Source organism: Myotis lucifugus, unplaced genomic scaffold, assembly GCF_000147115.1.
Source record: "Myotis lucifugus unplaced genomic scaffold, Myoluc2.0 scaffold_941, whole genome shotgun sequence".
Classification (NCBI taxonomy): domain Eukaryota; kingdom Metazoa; phylum Chordata; class Mammalia; order Chiroptera; family Vespertilionidae; genus Myotis; species Myotis lucifugus.
The window spans coordinates 62,194-88,097 of NW_005871989.1; the positions used below are offsets into that span (position 1 = coordinate 62,194).

At 59.7% G+C, this 25,904-nt stretch overlaps 2 protein-coding genes across 3 annotated transcripts in view; both read left to right on the plus strand.

The window, feature by feature from the left end:
- Positions 1-11,955, plus strand: part of RAC2 (Rac family small GTPase 2) — a 13,441-nt gene extending 1,486 nt beyond the window's left edge. The window contains exons 2-7 of the mRNA XM_006106894.3: positions 807-878; positions 6,763-6,880; positions 7,609-7,671; positions 8,075-8,234; positions 10,566-10,698; positions 11,222-11,955. Of these exons, the coding sequence (XP_006106956.1) occupies positions 807-878; positions 6,763-6,880; positions 7,609-7,671; positions 8,075-8,234; positions 10,566-10,696 (544 nt within the window). The 3' untranslated portion in view covers positions 10,697-10,698; positions 11,222-11,955. The remainder of the gene's footprint in view (positions 1-806; positions 879-6,762; positions 6,881-7,608; positions 7,672-8,074; positions 8,235-10,565; positions 10,699-11,221) is intronic.
- Positions 11,956-20,106: 8,151 nt separating this feature from the next.
- SSTR3 (somatostatin receptor 3) lies at positions 20,107-25,402 on the plus strand. Of its 2 annotated transcripts, none has more exons than XM_023747664.1 (2): positions 20,107-20,395; positions 24,039-25,348. In XM_023747664.1, exon 2 carries the CDS (start codon positions 24,074-24,076, stop codon positions 25,346-25,348), a length of 1,275 nt encoding a protein of 424 aa, XP_023603432.1. In that variant the 5' UTR covers positions 20,107-20,395; positions 24,039-24,073. The 2 variants fall into 2 exon arrangements, with proteins under 2 accessions (XP_023603432.1, XP_023603433.1); XM_023747665.1 differs by lacking the exon at positions 20,107-20,395 and adding an exon at positions 21,564-21,589 and having other exon boundaries at positions 24,039-25,402.
- The last annotated feature ends 502 nt before the right edge of the window (positions 25,403-25,904 follow it).

Here is a 25,904-nt window from a genome sequence, read left to right on the forward strand (position 1 = left end):
CTGGGAAGACAGTGACTCAAGGGCCAGCACTGTTTGCTTAGCACTTACTCTGTGTCGGGCCTGGGCTCAGTCACACCCTCTGTTTTATCCTCTCACCAACCCTGATATTAGGCCCATTGATCAGGTGGGAGAACTGAAGCTCAAAGAAATTAATTTGTCCAAGACCTTACGGGATTGGAAGCCAGGTCTCTCTGACTCCAAAACTCTGAGCTCTGAGCTGCCCTGCTCGCTGATGAGGCAGGATGGTGGGGGCAGGGCAGGCTTTCCCCAACAGCCGGGCCCTGTACTGCGCTTGGTTTTTTATGGGCTTCGTCTAATTTCCTTTTCAGCACGTTCCTCTGAGGAGGGACTCACCCCTGTTTTCTAGGTGGGGAAACTGAGGCATAGAGAGATGAACGGACTGGCCCAAGTTGGTGCCACAGGCAGGGGGTGGACCAGGTGTGAGGGCAGAGCCCTGGTCAAGCTCGGGAGTCCCTGCGGCATTGTCCAGTTCAGGGGTGTCTTGGGCACCCTCTGCTCTTAACCCTCGGTCCCCCATCAGCGCCACCTGGGAGAGCTTTTTCAAAACACAGGTTCCCAGTTCCTCCCCAGCCGCGGGTCAGACTCTCTGGGGTGGGGCCTGAAGTCTGCCCTTTGACAAGCACCCCGATGACTCCATGGTTCTCAGGTTTGAGAACACCGACACGGGGATCCTCAGATGGGGAAACTGAGGCCCAGCGGGGTGAGCCTGGGTCTTTCCTGAGGGCTGGGCTCGGGGACCAGGCCGGGCCTGTGACTGACGCCCTCCGGAACTTCCTGTCTTTCAGAGCCGTGGGCAAGACCTGCCTCCTCATCAGCTACACCACCAATGCCTTCCCAGGAGAGTACATCCCCACCGTGTGAGTCTCCGTGTGGGCGGGCACCGGGAGGGCGAGGTGACACGCATCGCCAAGCCCGCCCCCTTTTCAGGCACTTCTGTGTGCCGGCCACGTGTGGGCACTTGAGGTCCAGCAACCGGGAGATGCCCCAGCCGGTCTGCCTGGCAGGGCCCCTAAGGATCTGGCTGGGGAGGCGGCCACCGAGGCCAAGATGAACGGTCAGGGGGCAAGGCTGGGGGCTCCTAAAACGGAGAGAGACCATGTCGAGGTGGGGGGTGCTGAAGGGGAGCGGGTGGCCTTTGAGAGGGCCTCAAGGAAGAGGGAGATGTGGGGGGGGGCAGGCTGAGCGGGGTCAGGGAGGGAAGAGGGGCCGGGGCAGCGAAGGGAAGGAGAGGGGCAGGGTGGGGAAGGAGATGATCTGATCGAGGGGTTTGGTCACAAGGAGCAGAGATACCAGGAGGCACGTGTGTGTTGGGGGAGAGGGCAGTGCCCTCTGGAGACCAATCAGAGGCCGTCCTCTCTCAGATGTGGAGTCGGAGTTGTCATTTGCCATGCTTGTGACAAAGTGTGGGTGCCAGACTCAGGAAGGAAGGATAAGGGGGAAGCACCAGCCCCTCCCCTGCCGGTCCCCAAGGGCCCCCATCACTCACAGGGCAACTTCCCAGCACTTAGCTCGGCATCGAGGCTCTGTGTGGTCTTCTCTCAACCTCCCTGCCTAGCTTCACAGCCCCTTCAGTTCACCACACACTCCTGGGCATTTCCACTGCCGCTCGGGGCCTTTGCTCCGCTGTCCCCTCTGCCTGGGGTACCTGTCCTTCACATGTCCACATGGCTACGCCCGCCAGCCCCAGCTCTAGGGCCCCCTCCTCCAGGAAGCCTTCCTGATCTAGCCTGCAGGGTCTCTCACTCCCCAGAATGACATCATTTGACCGTTGACCATGAGCCAGGGGAATGCAGGGCCCCAGCCCAGTGCCTTTCAGGCCAGCCCACTGTCCTCGCGCAGTGTCTACGCTCAGTGGAACCTACACCTTGTCTCAGACACAGGAGATATGTTTGAGTTGACCTGACTTGAACTTTGTGGGGGGCTGTAGGACTGATCGCAGCTGCCATCCTTTGAGGGCCTGCTGCATGCTGGCCTCGCAAACCGTCATTGGATCCTCATGGGAGCTGGGAATTACGATACCAGGTCACCCAGGAGGAAGAGGAAGCTCCCGGCCACTCAGGGGCCTGCCCCCCGGCTCCCGGGTGCCCTGAGTTCCCTCAACTGAGACACTGACCCGGCCCAGGCAGGAGCGGGGCGCAGGCAGCCAGGACAGGGCAGGGACACCTGGACAGGGAGCCTGGAAAACCCACAACTGCCCCAGCTTGGTCCCGCCTCCCCATAGTGTGGCGCCCGCGCACACCTCTCCCCACACTCGCCCTCATCTGCCAGGTCACCATCAATTATCAAACGGTGACGGCACCTCCCAGCGGAGGGAGGGCTGGCTCAGACCGGAGCCCGAAGCAGGCATCCATCAGGGGGAGGCAGCTGCTGCAGGAGGCCTGGTCACCCGGAGTGTGTTCCTGCCTCGGCCTGTCCCTGCTGGGCTGGAGGGCACGCTTGCTGAGGGCCCTTACACCACTCATGTCCTCTCTCTGGGCCTCAGCTTCCCTTTCTGAAGGAGGTGGGGGCTGGGAGACGCCCAGCTCGTTGCCCGGCTCCCTCCCCTGTCCAGGGAGTTGGAAGGTGTGTTTTCAGGGCAGGTGCTCTCAGCAACTCGGAGAGACTGGCCGCTGGTGAAGTCGCTTGGCCTGGGCAGCCTTGCAGAACAGCCAGACGGATTGGACGAGGTCTACCCGCTGGACTGAGGAGCTGGTCAGAGACCAGGGCCGGCTTCACCACGCCCTGTCCCTGCAGCTGCAGGGACCCCGTGCGCGTGGAAGGGGCTGCATTTGGTTTAATGCTCTCATATCCCCTCGTCTTGAAATTCTTAATTTTTGAACAAGGGGTCCTGTGTTTTCATTTTGCACCGGACCCTGCAAAGTGTGTGACCAGCCCTGCCTGCCACCCCCCTTAGAGAGGGGATCAGCTCGGACAGGCCCTGGAGCGGCTCCTGGGGCCATGCCTATGCCCCTGTGGGGGGGTGGGGGGGGGGACCATAGGCTGTACTGAGCCCTTGAAGGGCGGGGGCAGCAGGGGAGCGGGGCTGGGGAAACAGGCAGCTGGACAGGATAGAGGTCAGAAGAGCTTCTGGGGTAGGGACGGGAGGGTTTGCTCAGACCCCCACTTCACCGACCGGGAGACCAAACCTCTCTCGATGTTGGGGATGCAAAGACATGGCCGGGAGACCTGTGCCCAGGGGGTCTCCCCTCCCCACCACGTCTCCTTATAGCCGTTCTCAAATGGAAGCCCAGCTGAGCTTTCGGATGTGAAAAGCTCATGGCCCCGTTACCATTCAAGCCCATCTCCTACCCTGGCATCCAAAGCCCGGAATGCCGCCCCCACCTCTCCCATCACCCCACACACGCCAGCTCCCCACAGGCCTCTGCGCTCTCCCCTCCCCACCATTCAGTTCCTGACCCAGGTATCACCCCCCTGGACTCTGTCCTCCAGGTAGTCCCTGCCTCCACCCGGGCCCCTTGATGTCCTTCATAGCCGGTCCCCCCTGACTCCTGGGATGGAAGCTCTGGGCCGTCAGGGCCCTGTCCTCGTCCGTCCGTCCGTCCGTCCCACCAGCTGCTGGAACAGAGCTGAGCTCGTCAGGCAGGCCAAGCTGCAGTCTGCCCTGAGAAGGTGCTGGAACGAGGGCACCCCTTTCACCCGCCCCGCCTTTTCCTCCTCCTCTCCAGTCCAGGCTCAGGGCTGGCGAGCGCAGAAAGAGGCCGCACAGACTCTGGGTGGAGACCTCCCGGCTGTGAGACGGTGGGCAGGTCACTCCCAGCCTCTGATTCTCGCTTTCCTCGTGTGTAAAACGGGGACAGTGGCAGGTGCACTGGAATGATCGAGGTATGCGGGGCCTGGAGCAGCACTTGGCGCCCCTGGGTGCTCAGCAAATGGGCGCTCCCTGCCCTCCCCAGAGTCCGCAGTCAGCCCCCAGGCCCCAGCTCAAACGCCACCGAGTCCCCAGCGGTGAGGTTGCAGCGACCCTTGCCACACGGGCTCTGAATTGGGTAACAGGATCCAGCCCTGGCTCTGCCACCAACTGTGAGGTCTTGGGCAAGCCCCTTCCTGCCTCTGAGCCCATGTCTCCTCTGGCAACGGGAGCGAGGGCTGGGCACAGTGGTGTGTGAGCCCCTCTCGCCGAGGCCGCCTGTGGAGTCAGGGGGACCCTGGGAGCTGCAGGTCCCAGGGGGGTCCCCGCAGACATCCCCGGCCCTGACCGCTGGTCCTTGCGGGGGGACAGTGGAGCGTGTTCAGGGGCAGTGATCACAAGGTCACTCAGCGGCTCCCCACGGGGTGGCTTCAATGTCCTCTGTCTCTTTGGAGCCTCCCAATGGTCCCAAGAGATAGGGCTTTTCACAATGAAGACAGCGAGGCTCAGAGAGGCTGGGTGGCTCACCCAGGGTCACACAGCCCGGACAAGACTCTACCAGGAGACCTCTGTTCCCTCCCGATTCTGGGGGACGGACCCCAGGTTCCCTACTGGGGGTCATGGGAGAAGCAGGGTTCAGGTTCTTGTTTATGAGCTGCCTGGTCTTGGGGCCTCGGCTTCCTCATCTCTCTACTGGGAGGAACTTGAGGTCCTTTGGTCTTGGGTCACCTGGGACTTCATGACCTATGGGATGAAGGCCCCTAGCCCTCTGCCCGGCCCCAGAGTAGGTGCTCGGTGTGGCTACAGATCCTAGGATGCAGCCCCTCCGCCCCTGCCCGGCCACAGCCCCTGAGACCCTGGGGGGTGACCCGGAGAAGGCAGACACCTTTGGCTCAGAATTTGGGGAGGCTTTTGGGCACCACAGTTTCAGACTGGACATTAGAGAAGAGAGTGTCCCAAGCTCATCCTGAAAGAAGCCAAAGACAACACAGGCACTTCTTTTCCCGTCGTGCCCAGTGGTGTCTCCTTGGACCTGAAATCCCAGTGGTATGGGTGGTGCCCAGAGTAGGTACCTACTATGGGCCAAACACGGTGCTGGCCTCAGGGTGCAGTGAGGAACAAGCTCCTGCTTTTGAGATGCTGAGTTCACCACAGATTGCTGGTTGGGACCCAACCTGGCTGGGAATCAGGAAAGGCTTCCTGGAGGAGGTGGCATTGAGATAAGGCTGGAGGAGGGGTTGTGTAAGAGTCAGCCCAGCAGAGGGAGGAAGGAGAGTGGGAAGTCAGGGAGAAGTTTGCAGAGCGTTCCAGGCAGGAGGGAGCAGGGCCATCTGAGGAGCTGAGAGTAACCAGGATCACTCCCCAAGTGCACTGTGTTAACGCGCCAGGCTATTGCCCTGGCTGGGTGGCTCAGTTGGTTGGGGGTCGTCCCACAAACCAAAAGGTGTGGGTTCTAGTCCCCATCAGGGCACATACCTGGTTTGTGGGTTCAATCCATAGAGGAGGCAACTGATCAGTGTTTGTCTCTCACATCGATGTGTGGGTGTGTGTGTTTCTCTCTCTCTCTCTCTCTCTCAGACATATCCTCGGGTGAGGATTTTTTAAAAAGTTAGGCTGTCAACTTTATTTATTTATTTTGTATGTGGGGTCTTTCTTAGGACAGGTGTCTTTGGAGTTACTCTGGAGCATTAGGGCTCTGCGGCCTGTCACTGAGCAGCATTCCGTGAGGGCTGCATGGAGGAGGTGACATCCCATGGCATGAGGAACCAGCACCTTCTTCTCAGGGATGTGTGTAGTGAAAAATACTGTTGAATTGTTTTTTGTTTTTTGTTTTTTTTAAAAATCTGTCAGCTTCTTAGATTGCCCGGAGGCCTCGCTGGTACTGGCAGGGAGATTTCAGGGGTCATGGTTGGTGCCCATGCCTCCCTTTGGCATGTGTCTGTCCAGCATGTGCCAGTGGCATTTCCCCAAACTTCCTGTGACTGACAGCTTCAGTGTGGGTTGGATAACAAGGGAAACAACACCCCAGGACATCCCTCTAAAAGTGGAAGATGGAGAGGGTGGGCAATACCCCCGCTCCTGCCCCCTCAGGGGGGGGGCGCCCTAGCATGGCCCACGCTGTCTCCCGGGGGCCCTGGCTGGCCGGAGCCCCACTTGCCCACTAGCTCACCCTATGTCTGTTGCTGCCCTTCCTCTCCTCCCCACTGACCTCCTGTAGCTGCCTGGACTCACTTCCCAAATAAACCACTTGTACCCCCCTCACCCCCGGGTCTGCTTCCGGGGAGACCCAACCTAAGACGGGGATAAGTTCTTATTCAGCAAATACTGGGTGGCCAGCCTCAATGTCCAGCACAGGAGGTGGGTACATTTATTCCGATCAAACCTTGGAGGGAATAGTACGCAGCCTTGAAAAGCCGCCTCTCCAAAGAACAGGTGAGGGCAGGAAAACGATCGAGACCATGTTTCCCTCTATGCCAGTGGTTCTCAATCTTCTGGCCCTTTAAATACAGTTCCTCATGTTGTGACCCAACCATAAAATTATTTTCATTGCTACTTCATAACTGTCATGTTGCTACTGTTATGAATCGTCATGTAAATATCTGATACGCAGGATGGTCTTAGGCGACCCCTGTGAAAGGGTCGTTTGACCGCCAAAGGGGGCGCGACCCACAGGTTGAGAACCGCTGCTCTATGCTTACCCGAGTTTTTGATTTTTTATGTTGCGAATCAGTAATGGGAAAAAAGAAAACCCAGTTAATTGCGTGGTGCTGTGTGACTCTGGTCCTGTCGCAGGCCCTCTCTGGGTCTCCGCTTCCAGCAACCTGGGCCTGGACTAGAGGGCCCCGGGCTCTGGGGCGGGAGACTGACCCTTCTGTCTTGCCTGCGCCCCACAGATTTGACAACTATTCAGCTAACGTGATGGTGGACAGCAAGCCGGTGAACCTGGGGCTGTGGGACACTGCCGGGCAGGAGGACTATGACCGCCTCCGGCCACTCTCCTACCCGCAGACGGTGAGCTCCCTGAGCCTTTCTTGCAGGCCGGCCTCTGCTCCCCCTGTTCCTTCTGCGTGGGGTGCCCTTGGGCCAGCTTGGCCTGGTGAATCCTGACCCTCCCCTAAGGCCCAGCTCCAGGGGCCTTGTCCTCCCCAGGCACAGCCAGGGACTCCTCCCCCAGCCCCCGCCCTCCATCAGTCCCCTGACCACTCTGCCCTCTTCCCAGTCCCACCCACCAGGGGCTCTGGTGCCACTGGGCTCCCTGTGGGTGGGGCAGGCAGACCCAGGATGGGGCTTCGATAGGGAGCCTAGGGCAGTGAGCCCTGGGTGAGCTGGGTGGGGTGAGAAGAGACCGGGTAAGCCTGCAGGTGGCTCTGTGGTTGCTGGGCAACCACCACTTCCCACCCCCTCCACCCTTGACCTTCCCTCCAGGGCTGGTAACCGGATGGTGGGGTAGTGAGTGCCTGGTTAGGAGTGTGGATTCTGGAGCTCCAGGTAGCAAACTCGCTAACCTTTGCGGCCTCACTCTTCCCATCTGCGGAATGGGGGCAGCAGCCCTGCTGCCGGGTCTGTGTGAGGACAGGGCCTGGCCTTTGGGAGGTGCTGGATAAACAGGCAGCAGCCTGGACCCTACCCCCTTACCCTGGGCTGCGCCACTGCTCAGTGCTGCCAGGTGTGTGGAGGGGCTGCAGGTGGGGCACCCCGGGCCTCCCCTCACGGGTAGCCCTGGCCTGCTCTGTCCCTAGGATGTCTTCCTCATCTGCTTCTCCCTCGTCAGCCCAGCTTCCTATGAGAACGTCCGTGCCAAGGTGAGCTGAGCTGTTCCTGGGGCAGTGCCAACCAGTGCTGGGGAGACTCTGAGATGAGACTCGGGGGGGTGGGGCTCAGAGGGGGCTGGGAGTGTCAGCTTTATTGCCCGCCCTCTCTAACCTTGTCCTCTCTCCTCCCCGCACAACCTCATGCCTGTCTCTTATCTCCGCACAAAATCACACCTCCTCTTTTCCTGCAACCACATGCCCCTCACCCCCCCGCCCCGCCCCGGTGCAACCTCGCGTCTCTTCTCACAAACTCATGCCGCCTCTTATCTTCTCACGACGTGGTCCCCCTCTTCTCCCCCACTCTCGTGCTCCCTCTGACTCCTACACCATCTCGGGGAGCCCCTCCCCTTGTCCCTCATGATCTCGTGCCCCTCTCGTCCCCACACCTGCGCAGTGGTTTCCCGAGGTTCGGCACCACTGCCCCAGCACACCCATCATCCTGGTGGGCACCAAGCTGGACCTGCGGGACGACAAGGACACCATCGAGAAGCTGAAGGAGAAGAAGCTGGCGCCTATCACCTACCCACAGGGCTTGGCACTGGCCAAGGAGATCGGTATGGGGCTCGGGCTCAGAGAGGGGACCTGGATGCCGGGGGGGCCCCAACTCAGCCTCTGGTGACTGTAGATATGGCTCCAGGATCAGGCTGTGCAGTCCTAACCCTGGCTGTGCGTGTGCTGGCTGTGTGACCCTGGGCCAATCACTTAGCCTCTCTGTGCCTGTTTCCTCATCAGTAAAACCTGGCCATAGGGATAGTTCTGGGAGAATTAAACGAATTAATACATGAGGCACCTAATAGTAACTAACACGGACTGGCTTCCAGCACCCACGCATGGGGATCTGTCTGTGTTAGCTATCTATATATATAAAAGCCTAATATGCAAATTGTCCCCATGGGAGTTCGACCAGGAGACCGATTGCTCACTATGACGTGCGCTGACCACCAGGGGGCGGTGTGGAATGAAGGAAGGCCCTGGCAGCCAGGAGCCAGGGAAGGGAGGTCCTGGCCGGCAGCCAGAAGGCCCTGATTGCTGGCCAGGCCTAGGGACCCTAACTGTGCATGAATTTCATGCACTGGCCTCTAGTTATTAGTAAAAACCATAATCGGATCTTGAAATAAAGTATGTTTTGCCCAGAGAGAAGCAGGGATGGAGTGGGGTGTGCTGTGGCCGTTTAGAGGACGAGCACCCAAGTCAGGCTTGGGTTTTCCAGGAAGGCTTCCTGGAGGAGGCGCTTCTGTCTTGGGTTTGCAGGGTGAGGCTTTCCCTTCTGCCTCCTCACCTCCCTCCCCTGCCCAACTCCTCTCTGCCTCCTGATCACTGCCCAGAGAAGTAAAGAGGCTTTTTAAAGGTCACTCAGCTAGTAGGTGGCAGAACTGGGATTTGAACACAGGACAGGAAGTTGCTTAGGGGCCTGATGGGCTGGCCTCTCCCATGGTGTTCCTAGTCTGGTCCTGACCGACCTACAGCCCAGGGCACACTTGCCCAAGAGCCCAGGCCCACTAGTAGGTTTGGCCACTATGAGCAGTGACCCAGCTACCCAGGGCGCTCTGCCTCACCCCAGGGTCCTGCAGGCCCAGGATTTCGCCCCCAATCAGTGAGGCCTCCCCACCCCATCCCTGCCTCAGCCCCACCACTCTTCCTTCCGCCGGAACTGGGAGGGCCCTGGGGACTCACATCTCTTCACAGGAAGAGAAACCGCAGCTGCCACCTCCCCCTTCCCGTGACTAGCCCAGTGACATGGCCATCTTCCCCCGGGGACCTCTGCTCTGCTGAAGCCCTGGATCCCATGCCCCATCCTGGGGGCTCTGGTCCGGCCCGCAGTCTTCCCTCACGAGTATGGGGGGTGGCACCCCCGCCTTCTCTCTTTCTGACCAGCCGGTCCCCCTGGGCCCCTTCCACCAAGGCTGCCGCTCCCGCCTGCCCTCAGCCCTTTCCCTTTAAAGCACGCGCTTTGGGATGAGTAGGGGCCTGAGAGGCCGATGCTGCTCCTGGCTCTGGCACTGTCGGTGTGACCTTGAGCCAGTGGCCTCTCCCTGGGCCTCAGTCTCCCCACCTACAAAGCCTCCCACAGAGTCCCTAAAAGTCCTCTCCCCTCTGTAAGGAGATGACCCGGGGTCCTGTCTTGGCCTCTAGCCAATCTCTCCTGGAGTTGATCCCAGTCGGGGGGTGGGGGGTGTCAGGGGCAGGGACTTTGAACTTGTCTTGGACCAGCCCAGGCCAAGGGCTTTGGGGGTGGGGGCTGCAGAGCTGCCCAGGCAGCAGCTGCCTCTGCCATGGGCTCCTCCCCAGCCTGGAGTGAGGAGCTGTGGGGCAGCTCAATCTCCCATCCTGGGGCGGGGGGGGGGGGGGGCTCTCCTCTTGTCCTCTGGCCCAGGGCCCCCAGCTTTCCTCAGGGGTGGCCTGTGACTGGACAAACGCCCTCACCTCGAGGAGCCTCAGTTTCCTCATCTTTAAAATGGGGAGAAGCTAGAACGGTCAGGCATTTGGGAGGTCCTGTGAGTGGGCCACGCGTGGCGCAGGCCTCGTGGGGGAAGCAGGGCGGCAGGTGTGGGTCTCTGTTCTAGAAGAAGCTGAGCGTGGAGAGATTTGGTCACAAGCTGAGCCCTTTCCTTCCCGGGAAAGTATCAAACTCCCGCCTCCCTTCCGCAAATTAAGGGCTGATGTGTCCAGGAGAGACACAGACCTGCTCCTGCGGGTGTCACCCTCCCGCTGAACTCAGGCTCCCTGTTCCAGGCATGAGAAAGCGGCACAGAGAGGCCAGTGCCCTGCTCTGCGCGGCACAGCCCCGGTGGCCCCCAGCCTGGGGCAGGCACGTGTCTTGGGAGGGGGTTTTGCCCCGGGTCCTCCCCTGACCCGGGCCTCTGCCCTCTCTCGGCCTCACCCAGATTCGGTGAAATACCTGGAGTGCTCGGCCCTCACCCAGCGAGGCCTGAAAACTGTCTTCGACGAGGCCATCCGGGCCGTCCTGTGTCCCCAGCCCACGCGGCCGCAGAAGCGCCCCTGCAGCATCCTCTAGGGGTAAGGCCCCCTCCCCCACCCCCCCTCCATCGCACAGCAGACTGCAGCCCACAGGGCCCTCCATTTCGCTGGGAGTGGTATTTAGACCAGGACAGAAGAGGAGAAGCAGTGGCCTCAGCTTCCCCATTTGCCTGAGCCAGTGCAGCTCAGTGAGCCGGGTTCCCAGAGGGAAGGCCCAAGGTATGAGCCAAGGCCTGGGGGTCACTGAGCCCCCACTCTGCCCTCCCTGCAGGAGGCTGGGGAAGAGAAGGGTTAGAGACACCTCAGCCCCTGCCCCCTAGGGGAGCCCAGTCCAGCCAGGGAGAACCGAGCCCCACATCCGGGGTGGAGGCAGGGAAGACAGAGCTGTGAGATGATTGGGGCAGAAGAAGGACGGGGAGGACCGGTGTGGGGGAAGAGCAGGGCGGGCCGTCCTGGCGGGCAGACAACCTTGACCAGAAGCTGGAAGGTGGGAATGAGCTGTGAGCCCGGGAAGCTGCAAGCTGGCTGTCCCCACATTCTCACCCTGCCTGTCTCCCTCCAGGTGTCCCAGTCTTCCCAGCCAGATGGTTCCGACCCTCCAGGTCCCCCACCCAGAACCCGATGGCACCCCGGCTGGCCACGCTGTCCCCTTCCTGTGGCGCTTCCTAGCACGTGCTCAGAGCTTGGTTGATGGTCTTCTCTGTGCTGGAGGCCCCCGAGGGTCCGAAGGTGTGAATCCGTAGGTGCTGTGTCCCGATCCCCGCATGCTCCTGCCTCCCCAGGGGCCGGAGGGGAGCCCCAGGACCCAATAAGCCCCCCTGCATTACTGTGGTATGTCCCCTGGCCACATACGGCAGCGTGTACCCATTTACCCCAGCCCCGCCCGACCCCTGAATCTCCTTTGGAAACTTTGGGCCAGATGGTTGCCGGCCACCACTTGTATGCCTCCAGGGACGGGCCTCTCACTCCCCCTGAGGCATCCACTCCAGTATTGCTGGTCTTGCTTGTCTGAAAGTTCTTCTACTGCGCTCATATGAGTGTCTCAGGAGTGTCCCTCTGGTCTTAATGCTCCTTTTGGGACAACGGAAAACAATCAGATTTCCCAGAAGTCTATGGGCGCTGCCCAGCCAGCCCGAAGCCGGGGTGCAGCTGGCTCCTGCCGCCCTCGTCTTTCTGCTCCACTCGGGATCCTGAGCTGCCTCAGACCCTGCTCGCCAGGACCTTTGCTATTGCAAACAGAAAACCTGATTCCACCTGCTTAAGTAGAAAATAAATTTACTGATTCCAGTTTGGAAATATCATGTCTTCAGGTGCAGCGTGATCGAGGGGGCTCAGATGGCGTCATCGGGGCTCACTTTCCTGGACCCCTTTGCCTGGCCTTCCGCTGTCTGGTTCATTCCCAGGAAGGTGACTCCCAGGGCTTCGTCCTTCCAGGTTCAAGTTCAGCAAAAAAGAGCAAGTGCTTGCCCCAGGCGAAGTTCCAGTGAAGATGAACTCTGATTGGACCAGCTTAGGTCTTGGGTCCCATTTCAACCAGTCATATTTGGTAGGGAGCTGCTGGGCTCTGCTGGGCCGGGCCACACCCCCAGGGTGGAGGGGTGGGTCCCTACATGGAGGCGGAGAGCCTTGCGGGGAATTTGGGAACATGGGTGTCAGGCAGCTGGCAACTCGCAGCCTCTCCTACTGGAGGTCACAGGAAGGTGTCCAAGGGCATAAAGAAGCAATGCCAGTCCCTGCAGGCACTAAGCAAAGGGGAGTTTCTTGAAAGGAGAGCTGGTGCTGTTGGAAGGATCGAGAAGTTCATCCATAAAACAGCGGTGCCTGGTATGGAGTTAGTCACCTTAGTCTTTGCCAAGTTACAAATGCCAGACTTCCCACTCCTGTGGTCAATTACATGTCTTTATCTAAACTTCCCCCACTCATTCAGCACTCATTCTGAGCCAGGTGCTGTTCTAGGTTTGGGGCAGGGAGGGGGCGGGGAGGGGACAGGTCCAGGCGCGGGGATCCAGGAGTGCACACCAGCTCCTGACCTAGTTAGCTGGCATCCAGAGAGGCTAACATAAAGGAATAAAAAAAGAGGCAGAAAACTCCGCCCCTGACAGCTCAGAGTCCCCGAGTCCCAGCCCCGTGAATTGCTTTGAGTTTCTATTTTCTTCTCCCCAGAGCCCCAGCCACCCACGCTGTCCCCCAAGTCCGGACGTTCTAGGCAGGACCCTCTCACTCCCCTGCCTCCCCGAGCCTCGCCCTCTTGAAAGGAAGTGAGTGCAGGGGGAAACCCCCACCTTCATGAGTTTCAGCTCAGACGAGTTTATGTTTTTAAAGTTACTTCTCGTATGAAACAAAAATCTCACAGTAAAACCAACACTCGATGCAAACAGATGTGGTGGGTCGAGCCCCCACCCAGATCTTCAATGTTTCAAAGCCCGGAGGTGCCCCCTCTCCTGAGGCCAGAGTCTGACGGAGGGGCGGGGGTCTCCTTCTGCTTCCTGCTCTTCCTGGGGCCCCGGAGGCCTGGCCACACCCCAGCTGCCTCTCTCCTCCTGCACTCACACCTCCAGGGGCAGACTGGACTCTCACATCCTCAAAGCCACATCCACCCCAGCCTTTGCACAGCGGATCTGGTCCCCTTTCCTCGAACAATTTCCTCGGCTCCTCGAACTTCCCTGCATGCCCTACCTACCCCAGTGGACATGTCACTGCTTTATTCCAATGACGTCAGTAGAATTTATCTGTTCATTGTGGGTCTCACCTGGCACCTATTAGCTCACTTAACCCTCCTCCTCGCCTTCTGAGGTGGGGACTAGCAGCTCTTGTTCTGCAGAGAAGGACATGGGTGCACAGGAGGGCACAGGAATTAGGGCTCAACTCATTAAGACACTATTTTCCGCTCTCTGCCACGGCACCCTCCTCCTCGCTATCAGAATCCTAGTTCTGTGCAGAGCAGCAAGGTATCTAACCCCAGACAAAAACACTTGTTTTCCCAGCCTGCTTGGCAGCTGGGGTTCCAAGATCACACAGTTCTGGCCAGCAAGACATAAGTGAAAGTCAGCTGGAGAGGTGGCATCTGTGATGTTTTTGTTTTCTCCCCCCCCCCCCTCAAAATGCCCTTTGTTCTGCCCTCTTTCCTGCCTTGAATACGGATGTGATGCCTGGAGCTGCAGCAGCCATCTTGCAAACCTGAAGCCAGCAGCATGAAGATACCCACTCACAGGCTAAGAATAGAGGAGCAGAAAGAGAGAGAGAGAAAAAAGCCTGGATCCTTGACAACTTTGATGGGCAGCTGAACCAATGCCAACAGCCGCTTTATTACGGCAACAAAGTGAAAATGAAACCACCTGTTTGTTTCCTCGCCGCTGGCCAGGCCTACTGTTAGCTGGCGGCATTTGTAATTGAGGTCTCAGGGCTTCTAGCCCCTTGCTCTTCCCACTGTCTCAGGTGCCCAGCACTCACTGTTCATGGGGCGAGTCACTTGTTTTTGCTCTGCAAATTGGCTGAGGACGGTGGGGGTGGGGGGGAGGGCTTTAGGTAGGAAAGAGAAACCTGTTTTGAAACAGGAAGAACTGCTGGTTGTGGGCAGAAGCTGTCAACACGGTGATGCTCCCTCATTCGACAGCAACCACCCCCACCCCCAAGCACCCAGGCACCCAACCGATGCATCAGACTTGGCTCCATCCCATGCGACCATTGCCTGGTGGGCAGGGGAGCCCCGGCCAACAAGAGTTCTTCACTTGGGGCTCTCTGTCACAGCCCGGCTGCTCCTTGTTCCTTCTTCCAAAGCAGAGGCCCAGGGGTGCCCCTGGACCCTCCCACGCCCTCACCCCAGCATTCACTGTCACCAACTCTGGCCAGGTCTGCCTCCCCATGTCTGTTAAGCCCCCCTCCTTACCTGGCCCACTGCCAGCCCCTGCTCTGGGCCTTGCATCTCTTCCCTGGACAGTCGTTACAGCCTTTTCATCGGCATCCCAGCCTCCACTGTCGACTTATACTCAAACCTCCACCTGGCAACCTGGGGGATTTCCTCATTTACAAACATGATTTTGCTTCTCAGATGCCTTCAGAGATGCTTATACAGCACTGATTCATTCAATCAAGTAATCATTCAGCAAGTAGTTATTGAGCTGTGTGCCAAACACAGGGTTTGAGGGCAGGTCAAGTGAGGGCCTGTTCTTAGGAGCTTAGAGCCCAGTGGGGAGCTGCCGAATCTTCAGAGAGCCCAGGAAATGTCCCTTTTGCTTGAATCGTTCACCTTGACCCTAGCAAGTACCTGGTAGATGCTGGATACACAGTAAGCCCAGCTTTCCAGCCATCAAAGCACCAGTCATGGCATGAACCATCTTGGATGTGCCAGCCCAGTCGAGTCCCCGGATGACTGTAGCCCCAGCCAATATCATATGGAACAGAAGAGCCACCCTGCTGAGCCCAGCCAACCACAGAATCATGGGAGATGATAAAATGGTATACTGAAACAATTTTCAACCTTTAAAAAGTATTTTTATTGATTTTGAGAGGGGAAGGGAGAAGGAGAGAGAGAGAAACATTGATGTGAGAGTGAAACATCAATCAGCTGCCTCCTGCATGCCTCCTACTGGGGATCAAGCCTACAACACAGTCACGTGCCCAGATTGGCAACCCTTCGGTGCACAGGTCGATGCCCAACCAACTGGACCACATGGGCCAGGGCCAATTTTCATTTTTTTCAACAACAATTTTTACCGACTTTTCAGAGCCCAAGTCCCTGCTATCTTTTTAAAAAAAATTTTTTTTTATAAAAATTTATTTGAGCCAAAAATAAGATATGCCTGGAAGCAAAATCTCAACAGATTGAGAAAAATTGTCCCTGCTGTCTTTTCCTTTCATTGTTTACCTCTCCTCCCTCCCTCTTAACTCTCCCATCACACAATAAATGCTATGTATGTCTTTACCCTATCCTTCCACGCCTCTAGGGTCACCTGACTGCATCCAGGCCTTGTGGGCTATGGGAAGTAGGACAGGCTGGGCTCTGGGGAGGGAGGCAAAGGTCTAGGATGATTCTAGAAGACGTCTGAAGGCCTCGAGGAAGGTGGGACGATGAGCAGGGATCTGTATAACCGGAAGCTCAAGTCAACTCAGGCCCATGTACTAACCGTGTGCTCTGGGGCAGGAGCTGAAAGTGAAGAGCAGGGTGAAAGTGAAGAGCAGGGTGAGACCCAGCCTTCTGCTCCCCGGGGGCTCCGAGGCCAGTGGGAGGGACGGACGTGTAAATCAACACCCGGCCTGTGGTTGGGTTCACGTACCACAGCAGCGCCCTCTATACCGAAAGGAAGACTCTGGTGTCAGGTGCCAGGGGAGAGAGATTTTTGCTTCCTGCACTTGGCTGAAGAGCAGCCACGACAACAAGGAGAACACAAAACAGAAACACAAACTCTCATCTTCAAAGGAAGCAGGAGACACCTGTGACCCCAAACCACAGCACAGGCAGGAGAGCAGGTGGAAGGTGGTAAATGATTTAACAGCCCGGACAGGCAAGCCTAACTGCCCGCTGTTCCCTGGGGGCGGGGCTGGGCGGGAGGAGGGGCGGAGCCTGAAGAGATGCAAACCAACTGCCCTGGCAGAACCCCAGGAGGCTCCCAAGAAGGGGCCCAGACACCACAGATGGCGAAGTCTGTTTCAGGAGCCGGTGGACTCCAGGGCTTCCCCTCTGCACTGTGCAGCCAGGCGACCATCCTTCTCTAAAGCCGGGCGGGGAGATTCCAGCCAGAGACTTCCGGACCCAAGGCCACTGGCTACTGGCTACGGGCATGTGGGGGTGAGACCCCAGGCTGCTTCCTGGGGGGGGGAGGGGGGAGGTAGATTTGATGGTGCTTAGCAGGTAATCTCACTCCCATCCTCCGCCCCTCCCTCCAGGCCATGAGTGTAATTCCCACTCCACTGATGCAACCTGGCCCAGGTGACTTGCTTTTGGCCAATGGGTGGTTAGCATACGCATCACTAGGAGAGACCTGAGTGTGTTTTGCCCTTGAGCTTGCTCTTGTGCTGACAAGAGAACGTGCCTGGTAAGCCTGCTGCTCCGAGTGTGAAAGAAACGGCGGCTGTAGAAGGGGGTTGAGTGATTCCATCCTTGAAGCACCCTCTGCAGTAGCTTTGAAGATGAGGGACTGAGGCTCAGAGAGGGGTTAAGTCACAGATCCAAGATCACACAGCTAGGAAATGATGAAGCTGAGATTCAACCCCAGCAGGACCTGATGAACCCCCGGGGACACCTTAGTGGGGACTCCAGTGACAAAGCCCCAGGGGGTGGGCTGGGAAGGCGTTTGGGCTCAACTTGTCTTATTGGAGAGGACAGACCCAGCATCTGCAGCTGAGGCCCCGCCCTGCTCTGTGGTTGGCTCTGATCTAGGCTCTGTGTTGGGGAGGAAGTGGGGAGGAGCAGGTTCTGCCCTGGCTCTCAGGGTGGGAGGAGCCTGGGCCCCAGCTCCTGGGAAACCACCTGTCTGAGGGTGGAGGCACACTTGTTGGACGTGGGGGAGCCCTCCAGTCTGAGGGGAGAGACGTGGCCCTAGCTTGAGAGGGCCCAGGTGTGATGAAAAGACACATACAGCATCGTCCTATCTTGGGGAGGCAGGCCAGACAGCCCCTCCAGGTTACCAGGGACATGAGGTGACAGGTCCAGGCCTCACACTCCAGGACCTCAATGCCAGGCAGGGCAGGGCCACCCCATGTCTCCCAGACACCCAGCGGCGCCCGCTCCCCAGAGCTCACAGGTATAGAGCTGCCCTTCCTCCTTCTGTCCCTCCCGTCCCAGGGGGAGGGCTGGTCAGGGTCATTTCTGCTGCGAAGGCCAGGCCGTGGGTGGGAGTGGGTGTTTGACTCAGGTCCCACCTGTCCCCAGCTGGGTGCTCGCGACTCCTCACCACTCTCCGGCCTCCAGCAGCCGCTCAGCACAGTCTCCCTCCTCCTGCCACCCTGCCCACTCCCCCTCGCCAGCTAGCTATCCTCTTGTCCTCCTTAAACAGGCAGCACATGCCTACTGGCCAGGCCAGTGCCAGGCCTGGGGACACAGTGCGGACCTCACAGTCTTCCCTTCCGAGCTCACAGCCCTGCACGGAGAGCACAGCCCCCACAGCTGAGTCTTGAGCTCAGATTAGAGGCTCGTGGAGGGGGCGTGGCTCTGGGAAGTCTGGGGGCGTGGCTCTGGGAAGCCGGGGGTGTGGTTCTGGGCTGTCTGGGGGCGGGGCCTGGCTAACCCAGGGCCTGGAAGGCTCTTGGAGGAGGCCACCTGCAGTAGGACTTCCTTCACCTCACACAAGGGGTGGGGTGAGTGTCCCCCCACAGCTCGGAGACCTTGCCCTTCCCTCTGCCTGAAGGCTCTTCCCTGGACATTTGCTTAGTCTCTCTCACCTCTGCAGAGGCCTTCTGAGCTCTCCTGTCTAATGAATGAATGAGAGACTGGCAGACTTCATAAATGAATGAATGAGGCTGGAGGTGCCTGGAGCTCAGGCTGGGGGGGAGGAATCAGCAGAGCAGAAGAGGGGGCGGGAAAGGCTGCAAGATTGGGGTAGTATAAAGCCTGGTGGGCGATGAGAAGCCACGGAGGCCTTGGGCAGGGGAGGGGCAGTGCCATGGAACTGCCAGAGCTGCCTCAGAGCCCACTTACTCCTCACCAACTTGTCTGGGCAGAAGAGTGAGGACTGCAGGAAGGTCTGTCCCTGGTCCTACTGTGTGCTGCAGCAGCCAGGATGGCACCCCTGGAAGAACCAGATTCCTGGCTCTCTGAGGGCCTACTACACACCAGCCTTACAATCAAGTAGGTCCAGCTCTGTCCTTAAGGAATGGGGCCCAGACAGTGCCTGGCACACAGTAGGTATTCAACAGCCTTCCTCCTGTTACCCCCTTGCCCTCCTGAGAAGGGGTCAGGCTGCTCAGTGGCAAGGTGCTCGAGAGCACACCTTTGGTGCGAGGCTTTGGCTTCTCCTGTGTGACCTGAGTAGACGGCTTCCCCTCTCTGAGCCCAGCCTCCTTACCTGTAAACGGATGCACTGATGCTGCTGGCCGTGGCGGGTGTGGTGGCGAGAATCAGGATAACGGGCCTGAAGCAGCCCACGACTGATAAAAATTGCCGTCATTACTAACAGACCCTTAGCGTTTGTGATGCTCACGTTGAAAGAGGATCTTAGGACTGATCTAGTCTCACCTCCCCGCGATCCCAATGAGGAAACTGAGGCCTGGAGACGGGACGACTCACTCATGGTCCCTGGCAAGTCTGCACAAGCTGGGCACGGTGTCCTGGGGCAGCCAGGCCTGTGCGCAGGCCCCGGGCAGAGCACCTGAGAGCCAGGGGCCAAGTCCGCCCCCGCCTGCTGCTGCGTCGCCTGCCAGCTAAGAATAGATTTCACAGTGACCACTGCCAACCGATTTGATGATGGGAAAGACTACCTTTGAATTTCAATTAAGCCAAATATTATTTCCCCCCAAAGAATTCTGCTCTTCTCAGCAGTAGACCTGCATCACAAATCATCATCCTTAATCATTACTATTAGATTTTGAGTTTTGTCAATGTACGAAGAGTGGACATTTGTTTTCCGCAGCTTTGAGTTGCCTCCTGGGCCCCAGAGCCTGCAGCATTTATTCTGGCCCCTGTCCTCCCACGCCCCGCCCTGCCCGGGCCCTCCAGACTCAGCCAGGCTCGGGACTGACGACCCCCGCCTGGCCTTCCTCCGTGTCCCGTGTCCAGCCTGTGGCCGGGAACAGGACTCCCATTGCAATGCTCACCCCACGCTGTCAGCCCTCCTGGTGGCACTGCCACACCCACCTGGCCTCGGGACCCAGCGTCACCCTAGGGGACATGTGCCATGGTGGCCTGGGGTAGGGGCCCCCTGGCCCCTGGCTCTCAGCCCCCAGCTTCCCTGAGTACCACCCTCTTCTCTCCACACCCTGCAGGAGCCAAGGCCAGCGTGGGTGGCTGAAATCTCCCCGGTAACAGGCCTCCCCCTCCTGCCAGCCTCCTCCCCTAACCTGCCGTCCCTCCTCCCTCACCCTGCACCTGCTCTCTGGCCCCTGGGCCCCTCCCCCAGCCCCTCCCACACCCCCACTCCTGCTCCCTCCTTCCCTGGCTCTCCATGTCACCATCTGTGGCACAATCCTTCTCTGTCACTCTCTCTGCCACCCCCTCCTTCCCCTTCCTCCTTCCCCGCTCTCTATCCCTGCCTCTCTCCGCATCTCTCCCTCTCTTCCCTTCTCTCGCTCTCTTTCCTCCTCCTTTTATTCTCCCTGTCACGCATTTCTCATCACTCCCCCTCATTCTGGCTTTCCACCCACTCACTGTCCTCTCTCTCTCTCCCTCTCTCTCCACCTCCGACCGGCCCCCCTTCCCTCTATCTCTCTTGGCTCCTATCGTCCCCTGCTCCCCATTTCTCTTCTTTCCTTGGGAGGCTTCTCCCTCCATCCCCACCCCAGGCTCCTGCTGGCAGACCCCATCTGCGTCCCTGCCCTCCAGGACATGTCCCGGAGATGAGGGGGGACGCACCACGCACCAGTGGGAAGTCAGGGCTGGAGACCAGATGGAAGAGGCTCTGTGGGCAGACGTGGCCACCGCGGGCCTAGGAGGGGGCCCGGGCCGCAAGCAGTCTGGAAGGGGGCACTGTGCGGGGACCCCGGCTAAGGGGTGCTCTGGGGGCAGCTGGGGACTGTGCAGGGAGAAGGGACAACAGAATGATAACCAGCTTGGCAGCAAGGAGGGGATCCCTCACCCCACGGACAGGTAAGGAGGCTGGGGCTGGGCGGGGGGAGGGGGGGTCCCGCAGGGTGGGGTCCTGGAGCTCCCCCTCTGCCCAGGGTGCTGGCGGCTGGAAAGGGTGGGGAGGCCCAGGGGGCAAAGGGGCTTTCCTGTGGCCTCTGGGTGGGCTGTGGGGGTGGGGGGCCATTCATCTTGGAATTTTGCACCACAGCTCTCGGATCTGGGAATCACTGCAGGGCCTTGTCGGAGCTGGAAGCAGCCAGATGCATCGTGCTGCGTGGCCTCCTCCGCTCACGCGCCGGCTTTCCTGAGCCCCCTGTCTGTGCCGGGCGCCGTGCTCTGCACGCTCCCGTGTAATCGCAGCCACCCCGGGAGGTGGGTACGCTTGTCTTCATTTAACAGGAGGAAACTGAGGCCCAGAGGAAGGAAGTGACTTGCCCAAGGTCACACAACTCGGGCATGTGGGGCGGGTTCCTGGGGTCAGATGCCAGGCCTGGGGTGGGAGTGTTCAGTGGGCAGTGACCCGGGGCCTCCTGGGGGAAGGCCCGGGGCAGCAGAGGGCAAACAGAACACAGCTGGCCAGGGGCCAGCAGCCTGCATGGTCGGGTCTGGCCCAGTCCCTGCTTCCTTTAAGCCCGAGGCCACCAGGGCCAGGGGGTGCTGATGGTTTCTGAGCAGACAGAACTGAGTTTGAATTCTGACCTCCCGCTCACCAGCTGAGTGACCTTGTGCAACTTGCTGAACCTCTCTGAGCCTCAACTTCCTCTTCTCTGAACACCCGCCCCCGCGGGCCCTGGGAGGGTTTCATAATGTGAGTCTGAGGCGTCTGCCCAGGAGCAAGGCCCCACCTCGCTCAGAGCTCCACTCGCCGGGCGTCTTGGTCTAGTCCTGTCTTCTGATGTTCTGGGTGCTGTGCTAGGTGCGCAGGGTCCCTGCACCCAAGAGCCAGCACCCTAGAGGGGCGGGGGGTGGGGACAGACAAATGCCGAACTGATGGGGCGTCTGGAATCCCGCCGTCCTGAATTGTGTGGGGCTCAGGGCCGCCACCCGCCCTCTCTGGGCTTCCGTCCCCCTGAACAGTCCTCTGAGGGGTCCACCCCTAGCTTTCAGGCAAACGGTGCCAAGATAAGCCAGACAGGGAAGAGCCTCCTCCCGGGATGGACTGGATCATGCACAGGATTCCGGCTCCTTAAAGAAAAGGCGGCACCTAAATTGCAGGTCTGGCTGACGCCCCCGGAAAGCTGTTCTTTCCCTGCTTTTGGCGCCCTGGCCCCTTGAACTTGGCCAGGGGAGGTGGGTCCAGATTAAGGTGGAGGCAGAGCATCTCGTGAGGGGGCCGGGGCTCTGGGAGGAGCTGGGCCTAGTGGGTCCCCTATATCCTGCCAGGACCCTGTGCGTTAGCACGTGTGCTGTGTGGGTGGGTGCACACGTGTGTGACCGGCGAGAGGGAGGCTGTCCTCAGAGCTCACCCCCAGGCCTCCCTGGGGGCATCTGTCGCTGCAGCCTGGCAATCAGGTCTGCCCGGCTCACTGCTCCTCTCCTGGGAGCCCAGCACCCCTCCCTCTTCCATCGCTGGGCTGGACTGGCCGCCTGGCGGGGAGGCTGTAACGAGGATCTGCGACAGGGAGGCAAGGGGGATGGGTGGGGGACGCAAGGCTCCCGGAGGAGGCCAGGGCTCAGGTCCCAGATTCCACGGTCCCGGGTCTCAGGAGGGCTGGCTCGGGTACTTGGAACGCTAACATTCCCTGATTCAAGGCCACGGATCTAAAAGCCCATGACCACAACTCAGTTCTAAGAATCTACAATTCTATTTCTAGGCCTCCAAGAGTCTAGGGATTTGGGTCTATGGTCCTACTAGTTCCAGGTCCTGAGGAGCCGAGAGAGCTCTGAACAGGCCGGTGGGAGAGCTGGAAGCCAGCTGGGCGGCCTGACCCACTGTGGCACCAGGCAAGTGCCTTCCCCGGGCCTGGCCTCAGTCTGCCAGCCTGTGAAGTGGGTCCTCCCAGCTCTGCCCCTTCACAGCTCTGTGACCAGAGTGTGTGGACCCACTTTGCTCCCGGTCTGCATGTTGGGAATGGCAGACACAATGCCTACCATGGGATGTAGCACCTCACCCGCTTAGCCGGGAACCTGGCAGTCGGGCTCAGTGACAAGGAGCTGGCCACACTGCTAGGACCCCATGAGCCACTGCCCAGAGCCCCTCCCTTAGAGATGCGGTCCCAGGCCCAGGGGAGCTGATGAGGGCCTGGGGCGATGAGGACAGGCTGGGGTCTCTCCCGGGCTTGGAGGAGCAGGGAGAGTCGAGTCCAGCAGGGGAGCCAGGAGGAGTTCCAGCTCCTCATCACGCATGGGAGGTGTGACAAGAAGGGCGCTAACACAGTACGTGGGAATGCTGGTTCCCACCATACTGGGGGATGTGCTCCTACTGATGCTTCAAAACCCATCCTGAAATGCCCTTGTCTCAGGGAGGCCTGGCTTGCCAGGGCTGGGGGAGGCAGCTGAGTGAGAGTGGGTTGGCAACCGCTGCTCTAGTGTGTTTTGAATTTTTCTACAAGTCTCCCTCTGGGGGAGAAGGGGCCCCAGAGAGCCCCCCTCCCCAGGTTCACAGCCAGTCATCCTGGGCAGGGTCTTTGCACGTGGGCTGGGGCAGGCAGAGAAGGTCCCCAAGGGCTCTGACTCCTGAGCCTGTGGTTCTTAATCTGACGAAAGCTCTGGGCATTCAGAGTTTTCGGGGTTCACGGATGCTCTGAAGTTCATCTGGAGACCCAAGTTCAAGGTTAAGGAACCATGACATGCAGCAGTGTTTTCAAATGTGAGGGCTGAGACCTGTTGGTGGGTGTCCCAGTCCATTTGGGCTCCTACAACAGACTACCATAGATTGGGGGACAGACATATAAACAACCAAAATTTACTTCTCACAGTTTCAGAGGCTGGAAGTCCAAGATCAGGGTGCTGGCAGATTTGGTGTCTGGTGAGGGCCTGCTTCCTGGTTCATAGATGGCCATCTTTTTGCTGTGTCCTCACCTGGCGGAAGGGGAAAGGGAAAGGGAGCCTCATAAGGGCACTAATCCCCTTCAAGAGGGCTCCACCCTCATGACATAATCGACTCCCAACACCATCACACTGGGGGTTAGGATTTATTGCTTTGGTGGGAGACACATTGTCTATAGCAGCAGGTGATCCACACGGGGCTCCGCGGACTGGGACCATCTTATGTAGAAAGGGCAGGAGTTGCTTTATGAAACAATATGACTTCATTGGTTGCTATGTAAAATGTACCGGCATCGAAAATATTTGGAAAGCACCGGTGTAAAGGAAAGGGCCTATGTTGTCATCGGCTGATTGAATGATCCATTGATTCCTTATTGGACATTTGTGTAGCACTCGCCCTGTGCACAGGCGAGGGGACACAGGCCAGCGCTGGTCCCTGCCCTTTAGAGCCAGGCAAGCTGGCGCCCCTCACCACAGCTACGGTGGTGCAGGGAGGTCACTCTCCCTCTCTGAGACTCAGTCTCCTCCTCTGAGAAGTGGGGATACCTTGCTGGCCTGTGCACTGATGAGCTGGTGTGTGTCACTCTGGCCGAGCACAAGTTCAGTGTGAGGAGGGAGGGGCAGCTGGGAGGAAGCCATCTTCCGCCATGACCTGGCTGTGTCCTCCCTCCTCCAGGCCGATAGCGGACTGCTGACCGCCCTCCCTCAGCCATGGACCCCCTTGGCTATCCTTCACCGGTGCCCGCCACCTCGGAACCTGACAACGCCTCGGCCTGGCTCCTGGACGCCACCCTGGGAAACGTGTCCGTGGCCCCGAGCGCGGCCGGCCTGGCCGTCAGGGGCGTCCTCATCCCACTGGTCTACCTGGTGGTGTGCGTGGTAGGCCTGCTGGGCAACTCCCTGGTCATCTACGTGGTCCTGCGGCACACGGCCAGCCCGTCGGTCACCAACGTCTACATCCTCAACCTGGCGCTGGCCGACGAGCTCTTCATGCTGGGGCTGCCCTTCCTGGCCGCCCAGAACGCCCTGTCCTACTGGCCCTTCGGCTCCCTCATGTGCCGCCTGGTCATGGCCGTGGACGGCATCAACCAGTTCACCAGCATCTTCTGCCTCACGGTCATGAGCGTGGACCGCTACCTGGCGGTGGTGCACCCCACCCGCTCGGCCCGCTGGCGCACCGCCCCCGTGGCGCGCGCCGTCAGCGCGGCCGTCTGGGTGGCCTCGGCCGTGGTGGTGCTGCCCGTGGTGGTCTTCTCGGGCGTGCCCCGGGGCATGAGCACCTGCCACATGCAGTGGCCCGAGCCCGCGGCGGCCTGGCGCGCCGGCTTCATCATCTACACGGCCGCGCTGGGCTTCTTCGGGCCCCTCCTGGTCATCTGCCTCTGCTACCTGCTCATCGTGGTCAAGATGCGCTCGGCGGGACGGCGGGTGTGGGCGCCCTCGTGCCAGCGGCGGCGGCGCTCCGAGCGCAGGGTCACGCGCATGGTGGTGGCCGTGGTGGCGCTCTTCGTCCTCTGCTGGATGCCCTTCTACGTGCTCAATATCATCAACGTGGTGTGCCCGCTGCCCGAGGAGCCCGCCTTCTTCGGCCTCTACTTCCTGGTGGTGGCGCTGCCCTATGCCAACAGCTGCGCCAACCCCATCCTCTATGGCTTCCTCTCCTACCGCTTCAAGCAGGGCTTCCGCCGGGTCCTGCTTCGGCCTTCCCGCCGGGTGCGAAGCCAGGAGCCCCCAGCCGGACCTCCGGAGAAGACAGAGGAGGAGGAGGAGGAGGAGGACGAGGATGGAGAGGAGGGTGGGGAGAAGGGGGCCGGGAAGCAGGGGGAAGCGAAGGAGATGAATGGCCGGGTCAGCCAGATCACACAGCCTGGCACCAGCAGGCAGACGCTGCCTCCCAGCTGTGTGCCCGGCAAGGAGCAGCAGTCCCTGCCCCAGGAGCCTTCCGCGGGGGAGAGGCCGGGCGCCCTGCACATCAGCTGTCTGTAGGGCCGGTGGAGGGCCAGAGCGGCCCAAGCACAGAGCACAGGCCGTGGGTGCGCCACCCCAGGTGCCAGGGGCCCGTGATGGGCTGTTCAGATCCCACTGCTGCTGAGACTCGCTGTGTGACCTCCGACAGGTCACTTGCCCTCTCTGGGCCTCGTGTTCTCCTCTGTGACTCAGGGATGGGAGTCATCGGTCTAGACAAGCGCTGCCGGATGAGAAGGCTGGAGGGACATGACCGCTGGGCTGACCCTCCTGAGGGGGGGCCCAGGTTTAAGGGGAACGGCTGTAGACTGCCGTCCCCTGAAGACAGAGCATGCAGTGGGTTGCCTGAGTCTGGTCCTCAGAGGATAATCCAAGCCTGATTTCCTGGCTCAGAGTCAGTTCATAGGAGAGGGGCTGGGGCCCAGGTTCACAGGGAGCTGGACCAGCACCCCCCCAACCCCCCAATAGAAGAAAATCTTGCCCTGTGGGGGGCAGGTGTGAGGCTGCTCAGGCACCAGCTCTCCCCTGTTGCTGCAAGGCCTTGAGGCAGCTCTTCTCTCTGGGCTGCAGGCCTCAC